Source organism: Gorilla gorilla, chromosome 5 (genome assembly GCF_029281585.2).
Source record: "Gorilla gorilla gorilla isolate KB3781 chromosome 5, NHGRI_mGorGor1-v2.1_pri, whole genome shotgun sequence".
In the NCBI taxonomy this organism is placed as follows: Eukaryota; Metazoa; Chordata; class Mammalia; order Primates; family Hominidae; genus Gorilla; species Gorilla gorilla.
The window spans coordinates 63,930,383-63,956,164 of NC_073229.2; the positions used below are offsets into that span (position 1 = coordinate 63,930,383).

The 25,782-nt window shown below is 37.1% G+C and overlaps 1 protein-coding gene across 2 annotated transcripts; it reads right to left on the minus strand.

The window, feature by feature from the left end:
- Nucleotides 1–12,422: 12,422 nt before the first annotated feature.
- On the minus strand, nt 12,423–24,504 carry ENPP5 (ectonucleotide pyrophosphatase/phosphodiesterase family member 5). 2 transcript variants are annotated; one of them, XM_004044134.5, is made up of 5 exons: nt 24,217–24,500; nt 23,460–23,521; nt 20,846–21,709; nt 18,816–18,992; nt 12,423–14,996 (listed from the first exon to the last, which is right to left on the minus strand). In XM_004044134.5, the coding sequence occupies exons 3-5, from the start codon at nt 21,672–21,674 to the stop codon at nt 14,569–14,571; spliced, it is 1,434 nt and encodes a 477-aa protein (XP_004044182.2). In that variant the 5' UTR covers nt 21,675–21,709; nt 23,460–23,521; nt 24,217–24,500; the 3' UTR covers nt 12,423–14,568. The 2 variants fall into 2 exon arrangements, with proteins under 2 accessions (XP_004044182.2, XP_004044181.2); XM_004044133.5 differs by lacking the exon at nt 23,460–23,521 and having other exon boundaries at nt 24,217–24,504.
- Between the last annotated feature and the right edge of the window lie 1,278 nt (nt 24,505–25,782).

Genomic DNA, 25,782 nt, shown 5'->3' on the forward strand with positions numbered 1-25,782 from the left:
TGTTGACATGACTTAGTAATACTATAGAGGCCCACATAGGTATTTATTAGGATTTTTTAACTCTTTAACAAAAAGTTTAAAACAGTGTGTAAGTATACAATCCAGCATAAGGACATCATTGGAAAGAAAGCCAAGATAAGTTTTATAGAACCTCCAGAGCTATAATTTATTGGCTTATGGTAGAAGAGAAGAGGTTTGAAAAAAAACGATTATAAAATAGTGGGGATGGTAGGGGAAGCATTATAATGTTTAAACTTTGTACATAGCCATAGGTATTTAATGACTTGTCCAATTGAATATAGATTCAAGAAGTCTCCTATTAGAGCAGTGATTAATTCATTTCCTATTTTTGTATTAAAAGAACTCTGCTAAGAATTGTAGGAAAACAAAAGAATAAATGGAACATTTTTTACTCTGAAAGAGAATTATTTCAAAAGTGGTAAAACTTTATTTATACCAACAAATTACCTATGTGTACTCATGGGTTAACTCTTGCTGCTGAGAGCCTTGTATCTGGAATCATTTTCCAGACCTTGTGCTTCCTGAGGTTCAGATGCTAATTTTGCTTCTTCCCCCAACTCCCAGCCTCCTTAGTGCCTATGTTTGGTTATTATTACATCCTTCTCACCCCATCCTCCACTAGTGTACTCACACACACATTCACAACCATTGCTTGAAAGAATATGTGAGAATCTAAATGATCCAACTGGGCTCTGGAGTCCTGTAACAGACATGCTGATCACAACATATATGTGTATGTGTGTATGTAAGTATATGTGTAAGTGTATATATATATGTGTGTGTGTGTGTATACTATACATATATGTATGTATATACTAATATATGTACAGGCACACGTGTGTATAGTTCTATATTCTTATGTAATAAGTATGTGTATATGTTGAAATGACTAGATCCTCTGACTCCTGTCCCATGGTCAAAATTACCTGGGAGGTAAATGCAGAGTCTATACCTAAAGAGTAAGCCAAACTGCTATGCAGGCTTTCTGTGTCCACCTATCTTTTTTTTATCCTTTTGACCTCTGAAATCTCATTTCCACCGTCAATACACAACCTGGTGAGCTCTTCCACTGACAGCTCCATGATGATGATTTACAGACATGTGTCTCCAGTCTAGACCTTCCTCTTCTGTTAAAGATACAAATTGCTATTAATTTAATCAGCATTACATTCATATCAACCATGCTCAATCTCACTTTCGTAGGCGAGTGGTGGAAAGGAGCAATAGAAATTAACCCCAAAACAAATCTAGAAAATTTCACTATATAAATAGGCATTTTATAAAGGGGCTTCTATAGGTTAGACAGTACTATTGATTTACAAAATGTTTGAAATATCCACTGAGGAGAGTGAATATGTTTTTTACACTCGAAATTTCTGTGAAGATTCTCCCTCACTCCCCCTTTTTTTGTAATCTTAAAAAGACATGTTGGGTTCTGTATCCAGTAATGGTAGACTGTGTAATTCAAACCAGTGCTCTTACTGAGGACTAGAAAATCTGGACAAATAAAAGATTTGTGCTTATGCATTGAGGAATTTCCAAGAAAGTGAAGAATGAAGAGGCTAGGATTTAGAAGGAAAAAAAAAACCAGTAAACATGAGTCCCTAATGGCATCTATGAATTGTGGAAGAGGCAGCTGAAAGGCTGAGAAGCTAACCTAATCAAAAGAGACTAGGAGCGGGTGATTGAAGGAGAGAAGGCACAGATGTAAATATATCTATTAAAATCATGCATCTGCACTATTTGGCACAAATTTGAAAATATAAATGAATAATTTCCTAGGAAAAAATATTATTGGATAAAACTGACTCCAGTAGAGAAAGAGAAAACAAAAACATACCAGTTTCTGTATTTAGGAAAAGGTTGAGGCAGTTATAGTGTATAAAAAAGTATCAGGCCTCAAAGACAATAATCCTTTTTTTTTAGTGACTCTATCAGGCTTGGATATCAGTTTATATTTGCCTCAAAAAACTAACATTTTAGAAAATGAAATATATTATTTTTAAGGTGAATAAAACTGATACTGAACTTGAAAAAATAGCACACAAAAAAACTATGGACCAATCTTGAATGAGAGAAACATTTTTCAAAAATGAAAATTAAACCACATCTGTAATTAGATGTAAATAGACTGAACATTCCAGTGAAAAGGCAGAGATTATCGAAGTAGATGAAAAAGCAATATCCAACTACATGTAGTCTACAAGAGAATTACTTTAAATACAAAGACACAAATTGAATTTTAAAAAAGGATAGAAAATAACATGCCATGGAAACTGTATTAGTCCATTATCACTCTGCTAATAAAGAGATACCTGGGACTGGGTAATTTATACAAGAAAGAGGTTTAATTGACTCACAGTTCCACAAGGCTGAGGAGGCCTCAGGAAACTTACAATCATGGCGGAAGGGGAAGCAAATATGTCCTCCTCACATGGTGGCAGTAAGGAGAAGTGCAGAGCAAAGCAGCGAAAAACCCTTATAAAACCATCAGATCTGATGAGAACTCACTATCACGAGAACAGCATGGAGGTAACTGCCCCCATGATTCAATTACCTCCCACCAGGTCCCTTCCACAACATGTGGGAATTGTGGGAACTACAATTCAAGATGAGATTTGGGTGCAGACACAGCAAAACCATATCAGAAACTAACCATAATAAAGCTATAGTACATATATACATATTGATATCAGAAAAAGTAGTCTTCAAGACAATAATTTTCAGAGACAGAGAGATTTCATTAATGTACAAGGACCAATATGTAAGGAAAGCATGACAATTCTAAAAGTGTTCATACCTAAAAACAGCTTAAAAACACATTAATCAAAAACTGATGGAACTAAAGAGAATTCATAAACATAATTGAAGAATTTAGCACTCCTCTCTAAGTCGTTGATACACCAACCACACCAAGAAAAAAAGACAATAAAGATACAGAAGACTTGAGTGATTTTATTAACCACCTTGACTTAAATGAGGTTTAGAGGCGATTACAGCTCCAAACTGCAAAATATATTATTTTTATAAGTATACATTGAAGAATTACCAAGTTTGGCCATACGCAGGACCAGAAAACAAGTCTCAGTAAATAATCTCAAAGAACTGCAATTTTACAAAGTATGTTTTCTGACCACAATGGAACGAGGGTCAATAACAATTCAGAAAATCCTTAAATATTTGGAAATTAAACAATACAATACACTTCTAAATAACTTATGAGAAAAATAAAAATAAGGCAAATAAAATATTTGGAAATGAATGATCATAAATATGTAGCACTAAAATCTATAGTATGCAACTAAAGCATTAGAGGAAAATTTGCAGCTTTGAATGCCTATCTTAAGAGAGGCTGAAGGGTTCAGAATCAATGATTACAGCCTTCGCTTTAGGAAAACAGCAAAAGGAGGAAATAATCCAAAGTCAATGGGAGGAAGGATATAATAAAAATAAGGTCCAAATGAACGAAATCGTAAAGAGAAAAAATAATAAAGTGAAAATTTATTTTTTAAAAACATACTAGTAAAATTGGTAAGATGACCTAAAGAAAAAAGGGAGATAGCAGAAACTGGCAATATCAGTAATAACAGAAGGGCCATCATTGCAGATCCTACATATGTCAAAAAGATAATACAGAATATTATGCCAATGGATTTGACAATTTACATAATAATGGATAAATTCACCGAAAAATGCAACTTACCAAACAAATAAAAAATGTGAATAGCTTTATATCTATCACAGACATTAATTTATCAAAAACATCCCTATAAAGAAAACTTCAAGTCCAGGTGTTTCACTGATTAATTCATCACACATTTGATGAAGAAATGACACCAGTTTTACATAAATTCTTATGGAAAATAGAAGACGAAGGAACGCGTTTTATTTATTTATTTATTTATTTATTTATTTATTTATTTATTTATTTGACAGAGTCTCTCTCTGTCACCAGGCTAGAGTGCATTGGCGCGATCTCAGCTCACTGCTACCTCCGACTTCCCGGTTCAAGCAATTCTCCTGCTTCAGCCTCCTGAGTAGCTGGAACTACAGGCACGTGCCACCACGCCCAGCTAATTTTTGCATTTTTAGTGGAGACGGGGTTTCACCATGTTGGCCAGGATGGTCTCCATCTCCTGACCTCGTGATCTGCCCACCTCGGCCTGCCGAAGTGCTGGGATTACAGGTGTGAGCCACCTCGCCCAGCCAACATATTCTTTTTATAAGGCCAGTATAACACTGGTACAAAAACGTGAAAAAATATATTAAAAGACCAGTATTCTTATGAACAAAAATACTTAACTAAATATTATCTAATTGAATTCAGTGGTAATTCAAAAGGATAATGCACATGAATAAGTGGAGTTTACTACAGGGCACAGAATTGTTTTGATCATTGAAAATCAATCAATGTTATGCTGTATACTAATAGAAAAAAAGGAACACATTATCAAGTCAATGAATGTGGAAAAGTATTTGGCAAAATTCAACACCTATTTATTAGTTGAACAAACTGATTAAATTTGGAATAGAAGGAAACTTCCACCAGCTGATGAATGCCATCTATTAAAAAAAGACAAAAACAAAGCCAAAGCTAATATAGTGAATGATGAAATAGCAAATGTTCCTCTCCTGGGATCAGGAACAGGGCAAGGATGTCCACTCTCACCACTTATATTTAACATTGTACTTCAGGTCCTAGCAAGTGCAATAAGGAAAGCAAAATAAATAAGTATTGGAAAATAAAACTCATATTCACAAATGCATGATAGTATACATAAGAAATCCAACAATCTACAGATAAACTCTGAGTTTAAAAAATGGCTAGATATCAGGTCAATATACAAAAATCAAGTGTATTCCTATATCTCAGCAGAAAACAATTAGAAAAGGAAAATTTTAAACTCATATTATTTACATTGCTATCAATAAGCATGGAATATTTGGGAATAAGTCTAACAAAATACATGCAGAATCTTTGCACAGAAAATTATAAAGGAGTTAAGGGAGACCAAAATAAATAGAGGGCTATATCATGTTTATAGGTTGGAAGGTTAAATATTATAAAGATGGCAATTCTTCCCAAACTGATAATTGCATCCAAGTAATTTCAGCAGGGTTTTATTTGTTTTTTTATGGAACTGCAGAAGCCGACTCTAAAATTTGTGTAGAAATGCGAAGAGCCAAGACAATTTTGAAAAAAATAAAATGGTAGGACATACTCTATCAGGTGTCAGGAATAATTCTAAAAATATAATAAGAGAGTATGGTATTGACCCAAGGATTAAAAAATAGATAAACAGAATTAATCACCTTTGTTAAAATCAAGAATCCATACATCTGTGGGTGTATTAGACTTCTCTTGTATACCCTCAAACGCAGTCAATGTACTCTTACTCCAGTTTTATTTTGGCTTTGGCTAGCTTCCCACAGATGCAACCTGACAATGCTTAGCCTCTTTCTTCTTGGCCCAGACATGACTGGCCTGAACACTAAAGTGGTGAGTGCCTCTAAGATCATACTTGGCACTTGGGCATGCACTTTTCAAGAAATATAGGGAGTTGATGCCCATGGGGCCATGTAAAGGTACAATGAGAAGGCAGCTGTCTGCAACCCAGGAAGAGAGCCCTCACCAGGAAACAAATCTGCTGGAATCTTAATCTTGGACTGTCCAGTCTCCTGGAACTGTGCGAAATAAACGTCTATTGTTTAAACCACCCCATATTTGGTATTTTGTTACGGCAACCACAGCTAATATAATAAATAGTTCCAATACCATAAGAATCTCTTGCGTTGCTGTTTTATAATCATCTTCCATTTCAAATTTTGTCATTTAAAAATAGTATATAAATGGAATTTTACAGTATGTAACTCTTTAGCATTGGTTTTTCCACCCAGCATAATTCCGTGGAGATCCATCCAAGTTGGTACACATATCAATAGGTTGTTCTTTTTTATTGCCAAGTAATAGTCCACGATATGTTTGTAGGACAGTTTGTTTAAGCACTCAACAAACTGAAAGATATTTGGGATGATTCTAGTGTTGGCCATTACAAATAAAGCTGCTCCGAATGTATGTTTACAGTTTTTTGTGTGTGTGAGCATATGTTTTCATTTTTTTGGTATAAATATGAGTACAAATGCTGGGTCACATGTTTACTTTTATAAGAAACTGTCAAACTGTTTTTCAGAGTGGCTGTACCATGTACATTCTCAGCAGCAATATATGAGTGGTCCAGTTTCTCTGCATCATTGCCAGCATTTGATGTTATCATTGTTTTATATTTTAGCCTTTCTGATAGGAATATAGTGACATTTCATTGTGGTTTTACTTTGCATTACAGAATGGCTAATGATGTTGACATCTTTTCAAGAGCTTATTTGCTACCGTATATACCCTCTTTGGTGTAATGTCTCTTTATGTCTTTTGCCTATTTTTGAATTGGATTGTTTGTATTTTACTCTTGAGTTGTGAAGAACTATTTATGTATATCCTATATACTAGTCTTTTGTAGGATATGTGGTTTGCAAGTACTTCCTCTGTAGCTTATCTTTTTAGCCTCTTCTCATGGATTTTCACAGAACAACAAAAAAAGCTAATTTTGATGAGGCCCAGTTTACCAATTTTTCCTTTTATGGGTTGTGCTTTTGGTGACAAGCCAAAGAACTCTGTCTTGCTCTAGGTTTTGAAGATTTTCTCCTATATTTTTTTCTAAAATTTTGTTTTTCATTTAAGTCCATGATACATTTTTAATTATATTTTATATAAAGTGTGGGGTTTAGGTCAAGGTTCAGGGTTTTTGTTGTTGTTGTTTAAAAGGCTGTCCTTTCTCCACTGATTTGCTTTTTAACCTTTGTCAAAAATCAGTTGGGACTATTTATGGGGACTATTTATGGGCATTTCAGGTTTGTCTATTCTGTTCCATTTATCTACGTGTCTGTCTCTCTGCCAACACCATACTGTCTTGATTACTGTATCTATACAATAGGACTTAATATCAGGTAGAATGATTCTTCTAGCTATATTATTTTTCGGTTTTGTTTTACCTATTGTAGGGCTTGTGTGTTCCCATATTAATTTTAGAATAAGTTCGTTTATGTCTACCAAAAAGAAAAGATTTTCAGGGATTTTGAATAATAGGAATTGCGGTAAATCTATAGATCAATTTGGGGAGTTGGCACTTTTACTATGTTATCTTCCAACTTTTGCACATGGTATATCTCATTATTTATTGAAGAATTCTTCGATTTCAAGGCTTTTTGATTTATTTTGTCAGTATTTGGTAATTTTCAGGATTCTGTACCCATTTTGTTAAGTTTATAACTAAGTATTTTATTTTCTTTGGAGTGAATGTAATGGTATTACATTTTTAATTTCAGTTTCCATATATTCATTGTTCATATATAAAAATTGACTGATCTTTATGTGTTTATCTTGTGTCTTCAGACCTTGCTGTTAGTTCTAAGAGTTTCTGTTTTGTTTTTTAGATTCTTTGGGATTTTCTGCAAAGGCATGTCACCTGGAAATAGGGATTGTTTTATTTCTTTTTATCATGATGTATGCGTTTTTTTTCCTGCTAGAAAGAACTTCAGTAGCTAGAACTTCCGGTACTATGTTAAATAAGAGTGATGATAGCAGACATCCTTCACCCATTCCCAATCTTAAAGAGAACGCATTCAGTCTTTCACCATTAACTAAGATGTTAGTTGCAGTTTTTTAAAAAAGATGTTATTTATCAAGTTGAGATAGTTTCCTTTCCTAACTTGCTAAGAGGTTTTTTTTTCTTTCTTTAAAAAACAAAAAAAAATACCTTAGTATTGGATCTTTTCAAGTGCTTTTTCTCCATAGATTGATATGATCATATATTTTTCTTTAGCTTGTTGGAGCTTTTTAATAATGAATTCAATTTATTTATTGTGTGTAAGGCTATTCAGATTGTTTCATCTCGGGTGAGGTTTAGTAGCTTGTGGTTTTCAAGTTTAAGTTGTTGAATTTATGAGGTAAACTTGTTCCTAATAGTTCTCCATTACCTTTTAATATCAGCATGGATAGCCTCTATTTCATTTCTGATATTGTGATTGTGGCTGCTTTTTTGTCAGTCTTGCTATATAGGTTTATCAATATTACTAATTTTTTAAAGTAGTAGATTTTTGTTTTATTAATTTTCTTTACTGTTTTTCTAATTTCAATTTCATTGGTTTCTATTGTTATGTTTATTATTTTCTTCCTTTTGCTTCCTTTAACTTGCTCTTCTTTTCTAGTCCCTTGAGGTATGAACTAAGGTTGTTGATTTAAGACCTTTCCTCATTTTATGTAAGCCGTTAGTGCTATAAACTTCCCTCTCAGTACTGCTTTCAATTCAAATCTTATATTTTGATATTATATATTGTGTTTTCATTTTCATTAAATTCTATGTAGTTTTAAATTTTTCCTTTAAGACTTTCCTTTTGACCCAGGAATTATTTTTAAATATGTTGTTTAGTTCCCATGGGTTTAGAGATTTTCCTGTTATCTTTCAGTTGTTGATTTCTAGTTTGACTCCCCTGTGGTCAGAAAACACAATTGGTATGATTTCAATTCCGTTAAATTTGTTGAGGGTTGTTTATGACCCAGGATATAGTGAATGGACCTATGGTGGTGAATATTTTATGAGTGCTTGAGAAAAATGTTTATCCTAGTGTGTATTTTTGTCAGTTATGCTGTTGTTTGATCGAGTACTCTCTATATGTTGTTGATTGTGTTGTAGAGATCTTCTATATTCTTTCTGATTCTCTGTCTAGATATTCTAGAAGTTATTGAGAGGAGGGTGTTGAATCCCAATTAAATTGTTATTTATCTGTTTTTCCTTTCAGTCCTATCAGTCTTTTTTCTTCATATATTTTAAGATTCTGCTGTTTAGGATTTATAATATTTAGGATTGTTATGTATTCCTGATGAAATATTATATATTATATAAATTTATCATTATTCCTTTTATCATCATGTAAAATCCTCTTTATAGTAATCCTTTCTACTCTAAAGTCTATTTTGTCAGATATTAATATAGCCATTCTTGCTTTTCAAAAATTAATATTTGTTTACACTGGTATTGTATAGGGGAAAAAAGAAAAATTAATGTTTGCATAGTACAACTTTTCCCACCCTTTTACTTTTGACCTACTGTGTCTTGAATTTGAAGTTCTTTTATTGTAACCACATATAGTAGAGTCAGTTTTTTTGGTCCATTCTGTCAATCTCTGTCTTTTGAGATTCATGTATTTAGATAACTTACATTTAAGGTAATTATTGGTATGTTAATTCTGCCATTTTATTATCTGTTTTCTAGGATTTCCCCTGGTTCTCATTTCTGCTTCTCTTCTTTTGCCTTCCTGTGGGTTATGTTAAAATTTTTAATTCCTTATTGATTTATTTGTAGTGTTTTTGAGTGTGTCTCTTTGTATAGTTTTTCTGGTGGCTGGTCTGAGTGTTATAATATGCATTTGTGATTTATAACTGTCTACTGGTATCTGCATTTTACCACTTTGAATGAAGTGTGGAAACCTCACTTCCATTTAGGTACCATTAACTTCCATGCTTCTAAATATTGGCATGAATATCAGGTGGCATTATAATCGCTTCGAACATCAAATATGGTTTATTACACTCATGAGAAAAAGGATAGTCTATTGTATGTACTCAAGTGTCTGCTGTTCTCATTTTTCCATCTTCCTTACTGACACTCTAAGATTCTTTTTTTATTACTATTTCCTTTATGTCTGAAGAACATTCTTTACCTATCTTTAAAAGTGGGTCTTCTGCTAGCAGCAACTTCTTTTAATTTCTCTAGTTCAGAGAATGATTTTATTTCCCCTTCATTCTTTAGGATAGTTTCATGGTATACAGAATTTATGAAAGTCACTTCTTTTTTAAGCACTTGAGAAATACTGTGCCATTGCCTCTGGCCTCCATGATTTCAGGTAAGAATGTGCTGTCATCAGACTTGTTGTTCTATAAGTAATGCATTGCTTCTCTTTGGCTACTTTCAAGATTTTTCTTTTAAGTTGCTGGGTGGGGGGCCCTTTTTAACAAGTTTACCTACAATGTACCTAGGTGTGGATTTATTTGGGTTTATTCTGTTTGGGCATTCACTCAGCTTCTTGGATCTGTAGATTTGTGTCTAGTCAAGTTGGAGAAGTTTTTAGTCATTATTTTGTCAAGTAGTCTTTCAGCCTCCCCTTTTACAACCCTGGTGATATGGAAGTTGGATTTTTTTCTTATTGTCCCACAGATCACTGAGACTTGTTACAAGTTTTGTGAATTCTACTTAAGTTCACTGATTCTATCCTGCACCAATTCCATTGTACTATTGAGCCTATGTGGTTTTTTTTAAATGCCACTGTATTTTCAGTTTTATAATTTCCATTTAAAAAATAGCTTTTATTTCTTTGCTGAGATTTTTTACCTTTCATTTTAAAGAGGATTTGTGTTGATCATTGAAGTATTTTTATGACAACTGTTTTACAATTCTTCTTGTATGATCCCAACATATGAATCACTTTGGTGCTGGTGTCAATTTTTTTTTTTTCTCATTGTAGTTGTGATTTTCTGGGTTTTAGGTATAACAGGTAATTTTCAGTTGTATCCTGGATATCTTATATATTATGTAATAAGATGATGAGTTCCCTTTACATTTTTTATTTTAGCAGAAAGTCACACAGTTTAGGTTTAGCATGTAGATCTTGTCCTACTTTTGTGGGCTGTGATTCCAATGGCAGCTTAATTTTCACAGCCTTTGGAGTGCTATTGGATTATGGTCTGCTTGGATTGTGTGGTGCTGCTGGAATTTCCACTTGTCTCTGCTGGTCCTGCCTGAGGAAAGCAGAAGGGTTTTCCCCAGGCCAGCTGCCAGGTATCTCTTGGTAGGGAAATGGTGTAGTGGGATTCCTTTATTGGTGCGCCTTGCACATTGCAAAGTCTCTGGGTAGAGGAGGAGAGTCTCAGGGCATGGGAACAAAGAGGTTCCCCAGACTGTCTGCTGTAGCTTGGTCTCTTTTGCAGATTTTGTTTGTCCTCCTCTATGTCTCAGTGGAAGAGTGTTTCAGTGGTGGGAAGGAGAATGCTCCTCTTGGCTGCTCTTTAATGGGACTCCCAATCAATATTCCTAGTTGGAGGGTTATGGCAATTCCCCTTGCTGATGACATGGGCTGCCCTGATGTTACCAGAGATTCTTCTTTGATCCAGGGGAGGAATAAACCTCCCTGGGCTGCTGTCTTGGTAGGTGGGGGTTAAGAAATGCAGGCTCTGTGTGGCCTCCTTCTGTTAGGTGAGAAACACGTGAAGCCCTGCTGCTGTGCTGTTTTTCCAGCCCCAGGTTCCCTAATCAGCTCTCAGCCTTATTACCACCCTTCAGAGTCTCTTGCACCATTTCCAGGCTCTATAATTATGCTTAGTGTGGAGGAACAAGGAAAAGCAGGACCATGCTATCCTGTCCTGATTGGAAGTCAAAATGCATTTTAAAACGTCTTTTTAAAAAGAATCAAATTGCCCACAAGGTTATGAGGAATTACCAGGGTGACATTCAGAGAAGACTGAAATCCTGAAAGAGTCTAGCATTCAGGACTATTTTGTCCTGGGGCATTGCCCTTGGGCATTGGCCAGTCTGAAAGAAAGCTATAAGCCTTGTGTAGCTGACTGTTAAAAGTTGGACCAGAGAGCCTGCCAAGGGTGGGAACATCGGTTAACCACCTCCTGCTAGGGGTAGGATCTCAAAGGGCTACCTTAGGATGAACCGGAAGTAAACCAACTTAGACTGCAGCTTGACTTTGAGTATAAACTCAGTCATGGAACCTGGGTCCTGCCTCCAGCTCTGGCACTAATATGTCATGCAAATTTCACAGCTTTGCAAGAGCTTTTGTTAAATCAAGGGTTGAATGATCCCTTAGAGCTTTCCCAACTCTATGATTATCAAGTATGTTTTTCAGCTAATGAAAAACAGGAAAAAAAAATGTGAGAACTAGAAGAGCTGGGGTCTTTCATTAGATTTTCTAGAAATAATAGTTTCTTGTAAGAAACTAAGACTAATAATAGGATACTTACAAGATCACAGGGCATTTTGAAAAGCAATTTAAACTTAAACTGCAGGTGATGGAGAAGAAATTGTAAAATACAAACTGAATTTTAAAAAATCCTAACAATTAATAAACTTTACAAAATGGCTCATGTAGGAGGATGTTGAGAAAAAATGGGGGCACAAAGAGAAGCTCCATTCCTCTGACCTTTCTAAAATTCTTACAATTAGTAAGATTAGCTAGTCTTTTATTTCCATGTACTAATTTGAGTTCACTGCATACAAAGCTTGACCATGAAGACATGCAGGTAAGACAAAACAACAACAAAAAGATGTCAATGATGATAAGTGATGTGATTTTCCCAGAAAAGTAAAAGTTTTATTTTTCTTCAGGTAAACTCTCCTATTTTACAGGAAAATAAGTATCTGTAAGTAAACCATCTGATAATCAAATATTTATATATGAATTTACTTTCTTACTACTAATGTAATAGCACCTTCTAAAATGAATTTAATGCAATTATTAATTTAAATGGACAGATAGCATAATAGTAATGCTCTAAAATGGACCAATTTCACCTTCCAGTCATTATGCTGACATTTCAATAATACAGGGTAAGTTCATAGCTACAAAGCAAGCCAACACGAGTGCTCATGTATTCTGAGATGTCTAATCCAGAGTCCATACTTCTGGGGAGTTTGCTACCTACCATATAATTTCTCAGCTTTTTAATCTATAGGCCATTTCCAATTATTTGATTCTATTCTATTAAGAGGTTTTATAATGAAGTGGGAATTATGTGCCAACATTCCTTACTGGTATTATCATTTTAAAAAATAAGACATTCACCAAATTTTAGGAAGCACTTAAATTTGGTTAAATTTTTAACTATGTCACTTTAGTTCTTCACATCCAATTTGTCCTTTCTTTCTGGAATAGTAATACAATTTTACCTACTCATTAGCCAATTGGTACATATATATACATGAAATCACAGTACTATCCATGTGTCTGTAAAATGCTATTTTCTTCAAGGAAAGCCTTTCTTTTCAGGGCTTCCTCTTTCCTCTAAGAAGCCACATGTAATACCATGCCTCTCCCAAACTTCTTGATTACTTAGAAATCTAAAGCATAGCCTTAGGTTGTTGGAATGGAAAAGACTGAGATGACCAGGCAGGTCAAAAGTACTACCTTGGAAGTAGAAGTCTATTTGTGAACTTGGATTCATCTTTGATTCCACTGAGCACCTGGTAGGTGGGTATTCACATATTTCTTGAAACAGGGCTATATCATCTCGGCTCCCGTGTTTTTATACCTGTTACCACAAAGAGTTATTCTGCTGCTTTTTCTAGTATGCACACTTTACCACTGTTCTGGGTGTCTTGTAAACATCTCACATGTGGTCCTAATTTTTTTTTCCAGGCTCCACACAGTTCTTTTCAAGGATTGAGTGGCCAATATTTTACCTAATATGGTTTGTGCTCTTTCGCAACTTTGAATCCTCAAATGCTCAAATCTAAAAGATGCTTGTGCTCTGTTATTATGTGCTACCAGAAAGAAAACATTGTTTTATCCAATTTGATTTTTAATGTAATTAATAGTGATTTAATTTTCAAAGGAGCAAATAATTACAAACAAGAGAAAACATTGCTGAGATGGTGCCTGGTCGCTTCTATTCAGGCCATTGCTGAACTATATAGAAAAAAAAGTATATTCATGGTGTCTTCATTATTATGAAAATCACAGTAATATGACTCATCAGGAAATCACAATAATTTTATGACAGAAACAATATATTTAGAACGAATCTGTCAGTATTTGACTCTCTTTTGAGGGAAAAATAAATGAAAACCACGTTCTCTGGAAAGAAATAAGACAAGAAATGCCCACAGTTGCATTCTGCTGTTGGGAATACATCTCCAAAATTCAAGGTTCAAAGGTTATCACATTTAATTTTCAACACTTATCACTTTCTTCTTCTCTCAATTTATGGAGATAGACTTCTACGTTCATTATTCGGGATTATTAGAAATTTCCTTCAGTTTGAACAATGAGTAACAAGTATTCTGTGACATGGGTGCAAAAAGTTGTCATTTTCAATCAAGTTATAAGACATAACTGTCCATAAAGTGCATTTCAAATTAAAGTACCCATCAGGAGAGAAATTTAAAGTGCAATATATAAGGTACTTTACATAGTGCAAAGTTGCTAAATATATACATTATATGGGCCAAGTCCAAATAAAGCAGGATCTTATCTATCCCTATGCTACAGTGAACAATGGAGACATACTCTCACCTCTTTATTCCTTTGCAGGTGTAAGTATTTTGGTCCGTGTGTGTGTGTGTGTGTGTGTGTGTGTGTGTGTGTACCTAAATATGTAACTGCTTAATGGTTTCTGCAAATGTCTGGAACTGGTTTCCCAGAATTTGAAACCTTTAAACACTGACATAATTATGGAATCTCCACTTCAATATGCAAATCCACTTCAAAGTAACATTAGGCTTGTAATAATGGTTGAGCTATTTCAGCATGCATATCTTGTAAGGCAGGTATTTGACTGTGAATTAAATGCTTAATGAAAATTACAAAAAATACAATCACTATAATGCTGCCAAGAGAGACCCCTATGAAATAAGGGTATGACCCCTCTTGGTCATATTCTGCTGGTTTAACACTACCAGGGAGGAGTATAGTACTCTGTGTATAAGGGACCACCCTTGGCATTGCTGAATTGAGCAGATCCTGGACATTCCAGAATGATCCATTGTGTGGCATGGTGGTGATATTGAGGAGGTGGCATAGTAGTGGGTACAAATCTGTGGAGTTCATGGCTTCTTTTGAGAAATTCTTTCTGAAGGCAGGACCATGGGCTAAAAATATTGGATGCATATCTGCTAACGCATTATCATAACCGTGGTTGCCTACTGTAAAGAGAAAATATGTGAAAAAGTTAGCCAACTATGCATTAAAATTGACATAATTGTTGTATGGTCAAATTCTGAACTTAAATGCACATCTTATCTAGTTTGACTGTAAACATAAAATAATCTTTGACAAACAATCTCTGCTGTTGTCCACATCACAATTCTCTTCAGGAATTGAAGAGTCAAATGGTTGTGAATCTTTCTTACAGGCCAACAGTGGCTTAAGCAGCAGGGGAAGAAGGGTAAAGAACAAAGCAGAGCCAAGTTAGGGAAAAATTAGAGTTTTTGCTTGTTTGTTTGTTTTGTTTTGTTTTTGTTTTTTACTGGTGGCAAAGTAATATTCAGCAAATACTTATGGGGTACCTACTATGTTCCAATTATTATTCTAAAGATAAAGAGATAAAGGTGCTCTTAGTCTTAATCTGAAGCCAATAAACTCATAGTTACCAATAAAAGGGAAAATACGATACATAAAGAAAAACAAAAGAAACCATAAAAATCAAACCTGTACTTACAGCTATAATCTACTACTAAAAAACAAAGGTCAGAGTGGAGGAGAGTAGGAAACTCCTGATTTTGGTGGCTCTAATCAGGATCCAACTTAGCATTATGTGCTTTTAGTGTGGCTACAAATAAGGTAAAAACTTGGGGGTCTTCTGACACATGTATCAAGTGACATAAAATGGATACGAAATTGATAATAGCTGGATTTCAAAGGCATGTGTGCTTAGCATGGTATCAAGGTACAAGGCAAAGGAGCTACTGCTGATAAGATGGCACCCAAGCAAAACTGACAGGCTTTATCTTAAAGGTGGCAAGGAAAATGACTAGTAAATCCATCTCTAATACCCATACTTGCTTCAGGGAGCTATGCAATAGGAACACTCCATGCCCCATCCCCCTCGAAAAAATCCTAAATCAGTTTTTCAAAAAGTCATAAACTGACCCCTAGTCATTTCAAAGTAATTTGAAATCTACCAGGAAAAATGTATCTAAAGAAGTCATTCTAGATGCCATGATTCTTTTAGGTTTATTTAAGTAAAAATAGCACTGAAGTTATGAATCACTAGTAATTATCTGACAGGGTACTATGCTATTTCATTAATTGATAGTCACACTGGGAATATATCATTATATACTTTGTAATTGACTGGATGATTGCTGTGTTCATTTCTATGAGAAGTTGGGACCTAGACTCTCACTCATGAAGGCAAAGATAATTATCTTATATCACACTTCCTACTAGAAATTCAGACTTAAAATTAAGTCCTTGTGACTTATGTAAAAGCTTTCCTATGAATAGGGACTTTGTTTTGTAGTGGTAGCCCCGATCATAAATGCTTGATCAAGTAGATGGTATTTATAATGTATGCCTAAGGGCAATGGTTCTCAAAATTCTGTGTGTTTCACCAAGGCCTCACAGTTTCAAATTCAGTAGGTCTGTTTTGGGCCCAATAATTTGCATTTCTTTCTTTTTTTTTTTATTATACTTTGAGTTTTAGGGTACATGTGCACATTGTGCAGGTTAGTTACATATGTATACATGTGCCATGCTGGTGTGCTGCACCCACTAACTCGTCATCTAGCATTAGGTATATCTCCCAATGCTATCCCTCCCCCCTCCCCCCACCCCACAACAGTCCCCAGAGTGTGATATTCCCCTTCCTGTGTCCATGTGATCTCATTGTTCAATTCCCACCTATGAGTGAGAATATGCGGTGTTTGGTTTTTTTGTTCTTGCGAGAGTTTACTGAGAATGATGATTTCCAATTTCATCCATGTCCCTACAAAGGACATGAACTCATCATTTTTTATGGCTGCATAGTATTCCATGGTGTACATGTGCCACATTTTCTTAATCCAGTCTATCATTGTTGGACATTTGGGTTGGATCCAAGTCTTTGCTATTGTGAATAATGCCGCAATAAACATACGTGTGCATGTGTCTTTATAGCAGCATGATTTATAGTCCTTTGGGTATATACCCAGTAATGGGATGGCTGGGTCAAATGGTATTTCCAGTTCTAGATCCCTGAGGAATCACCACACTGACTTCCACAATGGTTGAACTAGTTTACAGTCCCACCAACAGTGTAAAAGTGTTCCTATTTCTCCACATCCTCTCCACCACCTGTTGTTTCCTGACTTTTTAATGATTGCCATTCTAACTGGTGTGAGATGGTATCTCATTGTGGTTTTGATTTGCATTTCTCTGATGGCCAGTGATGACGAGCATTTTTTCATGTGTTTTTTTGACAAACCTGAGAAAAACAAGAAATGGGGAAAGGATTCCCTATTTCATAAATGGTGCTGGGAAAACTGGCTAGCCATATGTAGAAAGCTGAAACTGGATCCCTTCCTTACACCTTATACAAAAATCAATTCAAGATGGATTAAAGACTTAAACGTTAGACCTAAAACCATAAAAACCCTAGAAGAAAACCTAGGCATCACCATTCAGGACATAGGCATGGGCAAGGACTTCATGTCTGAAACACCGAAAGCAATGGCAACAAAAGACAAAATTGACAAGTGGGATCTAATTAAACTAAAGAGCTTCTGCACAGCAAAAGAAACTACCATCAGAGTGAACAGGCAACCTACAAAATGGGAGAAAATTTTCGCAACCTACTCATCTGACAAAGGGCTAATATCCAGAATCTACAATGAACTCAAACAAATTTACAAGAAAAAAACAAACAACCACATCAAAAAGTGGGCGAAGGACATGAACAGACACTTCTCAAAAGAAGACATTTATGCAGCCAATAATTTGCATTTCTAACAAGCTCTCAGCTGATGTGGATGCTGGTGGGCCAGGGAACACACTTTGAGAGCCACTGCTTTGGGGCATTAGGGCTTAACTATTCTGGCTTAGGTATACAGTGGTCAATCTTTAATTAATTATTGAATCATTAAACATAATATAAATTGAGTAGTATTAAGGTTTTCTATCAAAAATAGAGGTGACAAATCTATTGTGTAACTGTAGTTCAGGAAACCATTTCTAGAGGGCCCTTTGAACTTATATTAACTTTAAAATACAAATCTTGCCAAAGATAGCAGTCCTTTGTTGAGCAAGCCCTCTAACATAAGAGCTACCTGCACAAGACATAAAAATCTGAACATTGGTTTATGGATCATTATCTGTATGTAAAAACTGTTTGTTTTTTTTTTTGCTTTTTTTTTTGACACAGAGTCTTGCTCTGTCGCCCAGGCTGGAGTGCAGTGGCACGATCTCGGCTCACTGCAAGCTCCGCCTCCCAGGTTCACGCCATTCTCCTGCCTCAGCCTCCCGAGTAGCTGGGACTACAGGCGCCCGCCACCATGCCCGGCTAATTTTTTGTATTTTTTTAGTAGAGACGGGGTTTCACTGTGTTAGCCAGGATGGTCTCGATCTCCTGACCTCGTGATCCACCCGCCTCAGCCTCCCAAACTGCTGGGATTACAGGCGAGAGCCACCGCGCCTGGCCAAAAACCGTTTTAAGAACCAGAAACCATGTATCTGTATACATCTGCCACTATGAGTCACGAACACACTACAAATGCCATTGTCAGGCATCTGCTTTTCTTTTAATCAATAAACATGGTAGATATCCAATTCTACCTAAAGGGACATTTTGTATATATCTTTTATATATCAAGGACCAATATCTAAAAAAAGCATTTCTAGATAAGTACTAAAACATTGTAGTTCCTTAATATTCAAGTAACAGACAGTAAAAATATCAATCAATAAACTGCTGTATTATGTATTTAAACTGTTGTATTTTAGCAAAAAGTAATGCAGAATGGAAAGAAATACTGTAACATACTCACACAGAAAGTCATCTGACTTATTCTGTAAAATGTGCCACCCTTCATCAGCCACTGCTATGATTGGTTGAATTCGACTGTTGTATTTGTAATGCCACCTTTCTGGAATGTCTTCTTTTTTGTAAACAGTAAGATTAGGATGAGCGTGAGTTAGTGCTTCATAGACTTCATCAAATTTACCTAAAGAGAAGGGAGGAGAGGCACTCAGAACAAAATACTCATAGCTACCATCAACCATGGGCAACAGACTTGCTACGGAGGTGAAAAACCAGAGAGCTGAACATAAGAAAAAATTCTTTTTCCCCTTGGGGAAAACAATTTTGGGAGGGGAAACTAGGAAATAATCTTCTGTTGTAAGTTCACCTTATAGAATTAAGGAAGGTCATTTTATAGAACCAGAAACCTCTAAAGACTTCGATACACACACATATTAATTAGTGACACTATGTAAAATGTCTAGGGTACTGCAATACCCAAATAAAAATGGCTAGGTTCTGGTAGTTGTGAGTGCAGACACGAAGAATCTCCAGACAAGAAAACATGGTCAGGGATGGGTGAGGGCTGGGAAAAGAGACTGGAAGTGGAAAGCAGTTTGTAAAATGGAAACATCTGAAAATACTGGAGGTGTTGCCAAAGTACTCCCTATAACTACAAATGAGGTTACCCAGGCACTGTCTTTCATCCTCCTCCTGCTTTTCAAATCCATTGCTGAAGTTGCATCTTTATCTTCTACACCGCAACAAGAGGACATCATTCCAATTTTATAAAGGAAACTGAAGGGTTAATGTAATTTTCTCCCCTTCCGTTTCCTCTTCCCTTCCTCCTTCCCTCCCTCCTCTCTCTTTCTCCCCCTTCTCTTCCCTCCCTCTCTCTCTCTTTCCCCCTCAGTCTCTCTTTTTCTTTCTTTTTTTCTTTCGACTGTGTCTCCCTGTCGCCCAAGGTGGAGTGCAGTGATATGATCATAGCTCACTGTAACCTGGAACTCCTGGGCTCAAGCAACCCTTCCACCTCAGCCTGGGACACAGGCATGTGTCACCACACCAGGCTATTTTTTTTTTTTTTTTAGCAACAGGGTCTTGCTATGTTGCCCAGGCTGGCCTCGAACTCCTGGCCTCAAGTGACCCTGCTGCCTCGGCCTCCCAAAGTGCTGAGATTATAGGCGTGAGCAACCACTCCTAGCTAATTTTCTTAAACCAGAAAAAAAGTGCTGTTTGCTGAAAACTGTGTGTGTAAAACACACACATATTTTAACATTCTCTGTTTCATATGATTCTCCTAATTCCCCTCTGAGGGATGGAATTCTCATTTGTGAAATATTGTAGCTTTTCAAAATCTGTTCTCTCATTTGATACCTAAGACCAACCCTGCAAAGTGATAAAATATGTCAAAGAGCATGTCTGAGTCATGTTGTCACTTATTTTGTGACCTCAGGATGTTAAACCTTTTGAGGTCACTTACCTGTCATTTACTTGTCTTTAAAATGGAGACAATACTGAGGTGACAGGTTTCGTATAAGGATTCCAGGAGAGGTTTGTAAAAAGTTTAAGGTATTGTTATTACTTTCCACACTTATAAGGAAAATAAACCTCAGATTGACCAAAGCTCTTTCTCCTTCTTATCTTCCACAGCTTCCTTGTTAAGCAGGTCCAAATTAGGAACCTACAAAAGGCTTTGGGGCTTCTATGAAATAACTGTACATGCATTCAAGTTTTGTATGTATCTTTCCATCTCAATTTGTCTGAGAAGGGAGGCTATAGCTTTCATAATATTCTATGGATCCAAAATGGTTAAAACCTACTGCCATACATACATAGAGCACATCAAGTTCAGTATTCTAGGAAAAAGGAAAAAAAAATTAGGCTTTGAGAAAAGAGATTTTGTCTTTTCAGAGTCTGAGGATTAAATCCCAGAATATTACCATGACACAGGCAAAGTCTACTTTAAAGGCGCAGCAACAGAAATCCCTATTCATTTGATCACACTGGGCAAATGCACCTCTAGTCTCAGCTCACCATTCATTCAGTCAGCCTTACCTTCTTTTGGCAAGATGGCTGCTACTGGGGATTGATCAATCAGGGTATAGTGGTCTTTATCCAGGTACTGGTCAAGTTCTATTAACCTTTCCTCAGAGCACTGCGTCATTCCATGATCACTTGTGATGATTAGGTTCAGAGTGTTCCACAACTTTGCCTTTTTCAGCATTTGTATGAGATATCCTAACTTCTTGTCAATATCTGAAATGACAGGCCCCATGAGCGGACTGTCAGGTCCCAAATGGTGGCCCATGTCATCAGGGTCTTCCCAATAGAGAAGACCAAGATTTATGGGCTCTTTTGACGTAAACCATTCAATAATTTTGGCAACTCTATCTTCAAATGAAACTGACTCATTGTAAGGCATGTAATGAGTAGGAAAGCGCTTATGTATTTTTACATCTGTTCCGGGCCACATGGCTGCACCACTAGTATGTCCTGCCCTCTGGTTTGTGATCCATATTGGTGTCGCTTCTTCCCAAAACTTGGAATCATAAATATTCATGTGATCCAAGGAGAAAGATTTGTTCCGAATAGGATCAAACATATCATTTGCAACAATCCCATGATTCTCTGCAAAGAGGCCAGTTACCAAAGTATAATGGTTAGGGTAAGTTTTTGTAATAAAAACATTAGTAACTTGCTTCACGTGAACACCATATTTCATAATATAATGAAAATGGGGCGTTGGAACTTTATATAAGTAATCCCAACGGAATCCATCAAAAGAAACTAGTAGAACCTTTTGCTGGTCTGGTTGGAGAGAAAAGGTGGTTGAAAGACTCAGTGCAGCAAGTATGAAGGACACCAAGAGAAATTTCGAAGTCATTTTCAAAGTACTTGATCAGTTCAGTGTAAGATAATCTGTAGAATAAACATATAGAAATTAAAGGCAATAATTTTGTTTTGTATACTTTACCCCAAACTCAGAGTAACAGTGCTTAGCAATCCCAGTTATATTCATAAATCACAGCCTGGAAGAATTATGTCACAGAACTCCGTATTAGATAAGAGACCTGGGGCTAAATGAATAATAAAGCTAATAAGTTTAGCTGCATTTAAACAACTTTTTCACTTCTGAGAATTTATCTAAATATCCCTCAAAGGAATTATTTAAGTGAGCTCTTCAACAGCATTTTAAAATGACATCATTTACATAAAACTTTTAGAAACATTTTCAGGTTGATCCAGACTTTTGACTTCTGGTCAGAAACTTTTTTATAGTCAAATACCTGTGAACATCCTTAACATTATGGCTAGAGCAACTATGGCAACCTAGCAACAATGAAGTATCATTAGCAAATCGAATAATGGTGCATATACATACATATATTATATATATATATGTATATGCACACTTCTATTTTCAACCCCTATGTTTGGTTAATCACAGACAAAAGAAGTATTACTAAAGAGAGAGGAAAATAGATGAATTTGGTTTCTTGAAGTGAAATAACATTTGTGACATCCAGATATATTTATTGAAAAGTAATCCACATTCATTTATTAATAATCAAATCATAGCCTTCGTTGAACTAAATAATTAGATTCTAAACTAAATATTAACAGAAATATAATTCTGAAATTTGTTGTTGACTTTCCTAATGTTAAAATTTGTCAAAATTTAATCTTATCATTGATAGGTGTAGTAAAAGTACTCCCCTGGTTTACAGCTCTGTGAATCAAGGTTGTTGGTCTTTTCCCCTAATCTGTGTATATTTCTAAAATACTTTCATTCTACTGGAGAAAGCTAATAGGACGCTGTATGGATAAACAATAGATATGTAAATTTTGTCAGTTTTCATCAGGCGTGCACATCCAGCAGGGATCTTTTGTTCTCTCATTTTTCTACCCATTCCTGCATGAAGGTATTTATAAACGCACCAAAACTTAGATCAAACCACACTTGTACAAATAAATCTCTTGAAACTGGCTTTTGATATCTTCCTAAGCTGAAGACTTTTTTTTTTTTGAGAGGGAGTCTCACTCTGTTGCCCAAGCTGATGTGCGGTGGCACGATCTCAGCTTACTGCAACTTCCGCCTCCCGTGTTCAAGCAATTCTCCTGCCTCAGTCTCCCAAGTAGCTGGGACTACAGGCGCCCGCCACCACACCCGGCTAATTTTTGTATTTTCAGTAGAGACAGGGTTTCGCCATGTTGGCCAGCCTGGTCTCAAAACTGCTGACCTCAGGTGATTCACCCGTCTCGGCCCCCCAAAGTGCTGGGATTACAGGCATGAACCTCCGCAGCCGGCCTGAAGACATTTTTAAACTTCAAAAATATATACTGTTTCACCTTGCTGTATTATAGGTACAGGTAAATAAAAACTACTTGGCATGCTTGCTTTGCTTTCAGAAGTACAAGGTATATGTACATTGTGGGTATTCGCTGAGGGCAATAAATTCTGTTTTGCTGGTTTTAAACTGTGCTTTCACCATACCTAGACATTTCTTAAACTGAAATTGTTTTAGGTATTGGTCTCAAGATGATAGCTCAAATGTTATATTTAAAAACGATTTCTTGGATGGCAATACTGTCTCTGATTCTGGAAGGAATATTAAAAACAGTTGCAGCAGGGAATAGCAAATAGGTGACTGCAAATATATTTACTCACCTATCTGGCTATGGATGGTAGTTGCTCTCTCTGTCCTTTCTCCCCCTAATTTTCTCTCCCACCTTTTTAAAACAAGGAAGGCTAGTATCAACCAAATGTAATTTAAGGCTAAAAGCAGAGAAAATAAACTACATGGAACACCTCATTTTCATTTATCTTAGCAAATTAATTCGGTACATGTGTAAGCAGGAGAAAACTGCTTTCTTGGGACCAACAAAAGTAAGCAAAGATTAAGTGTTGTCTGAAGCTTAGGAATGTTTGGCAAGAAGACTCAACATCACATCCATGACACAGAGCAATAAACAGAGGTGGGGGGTGGGGAATGAAAACAATCAGAATTTTTTTTTTTTTTTCGTGCACAAAATGCTGCACAAAACAGTGGAATCCCTGGATCTGGCTCCACATTTCATTGAGTACTTTCCAGTTCTTTCTCCCCTCCAACCCTTCCTCCACAAACAGAATTGGAGATCAGGAAGGACCGGGCACCGATTAAACGGAAGAGGGAAAGTGCAGAAGGAGTAGGTTTGTGTAGGTCGGGTAGACGTCAAGGGCGGGGGTGTCCATCTTCTCCACCAGGATTCCATCCTAGCCACCCAGAAGGGTCGCGGCGTAGGTTATGTTCCCAATTCCCAGTCATCCCGCCCACCGAGGCCTGGGCTTCTTAGATGTGCAGTGGCAAGGAGGGGACGTTGCTTTAGGGAACCAGAGGAGCAGTGTGGGTCCCCGGGAGGGAAGCCACCCATCCCCCTGGACTCACCTTCGCAGCGATCCGTTCAGTCCGTATTAGTTTGGGGCAACGGGAGGGAGGGTCTGGAGGAGACTCCCTCCGGCGCGCCGCGGGTAACGACGGGAAGGTGACTGGAGGAAGGGGCGCCCCCGGAACGCGCAGGAGCTCACTTGCGCTCAACTCTGGAGCGGAGCACCTGACCGCGCCGCTTCCCCGCCCCGCCTCCTGGCTTCTATTGGCTGCTGCAGAGATAGTCACCTCTGCCTGGGTTGCCCCCGAAAGCCAGGCTCCCAGGAGTAGCTGCACGGCCTGTCAATCAGCGGGGGCAGGGGCAGGCGCTGCCTGGGTTTGGAGGGTGGAGGGGGAGGGGACTCCCGGGGGCAGGGACCCATCTGGTAGGCCGAAGGCGTGGGGTGGCCAATTGCTAGATCACACACAAAACCTTCCGGCAACGTGCCTTTTCCAGGGGACCAGCTGTGCTGGAGTCAGTGATGCTGAGAGATTATTGCGTGCTACCCCAATGGTGGGTGTACTCTAACATTCACTGTTTTTTGTTTAAAAGCGACTTGTATTCTCTGATTTCTTATCCCAGGCTTTTTTCCTTCCCCCGCCCCCCGCCCCCTGCCTTGTCACGAATTGGCGATGGGGCACACCATGGGCTTTGCTCTGAGGAACACCTGCACACCCGAGGATGCCAATGGGACGATGAACTTTCATTCTTTTTATTAGTGGGTGTTATCTGCTTTACCTCAGAAAGAATTTATTAACCTAGTCAACTCTGCAGCCCCAACGTTTGCAGTCCAGGTTTTTGCAATTGAGGTCCCTGAGGTATATTTGTGGTGTACCTAGCATGGCACCTGAAATTGTGCGAATGAAACCAAGACAGGTTCAGGATTAGGTTAATTTGCACAGGAGAGAGGCTGAACAGCTACCCTCTCTGGTGGTGGCATCCGAGCTCCAGACTCTGTTTCTACCTTTGTTTGCAAAGTAAACATTAAAACTACAAACATCAGGCCTGATTACTCTTTCAGAAAGCCTTCAGTGCTTCTTGTGTGTTAGTGCCCCTATTTTGTCTTTTTCCGTACTGTAGTGGATTATTTTCTCAGTTTTTTTGGGATAATCGATGGCATTTTTAGGCCTGAGGGAGTGTAGGCAGGTACTTAGTTTGCCAGTATGATCCCAACTGTCTTTACCATAAATTATAGCAGTGATATCAAGCTACCCTGAAAGAATTTGTCCATCTACACAATCCCAGCTAGAATTCTGACCTAATTAGAATTCTAGTTCTATCTGCAGTAGGCAATAATATCAGGTTGATTGTTACAATGTAAGTTTAACATCTAATTAGCTGGTAAAACTGGGAGCATATCTGCAATGGTGGTTTTGGCTCCTGCCCGGAGCTCGGATCCCTTGTCTGGTGTGCTGGAGCTTTAAAGTGAATAGAGATTTCTGTTGATATTTAATTAAGCCATGCAAACATTTTGGTCATAGCTTTTTCTCTGTCTGCTTCTAATAGAGGGACAATCTCAACCCCAAACATTGCTACCTCCTAACTGGGTCATCCCATCCCGAAGGGCATCTGGGCACTCTTCCATG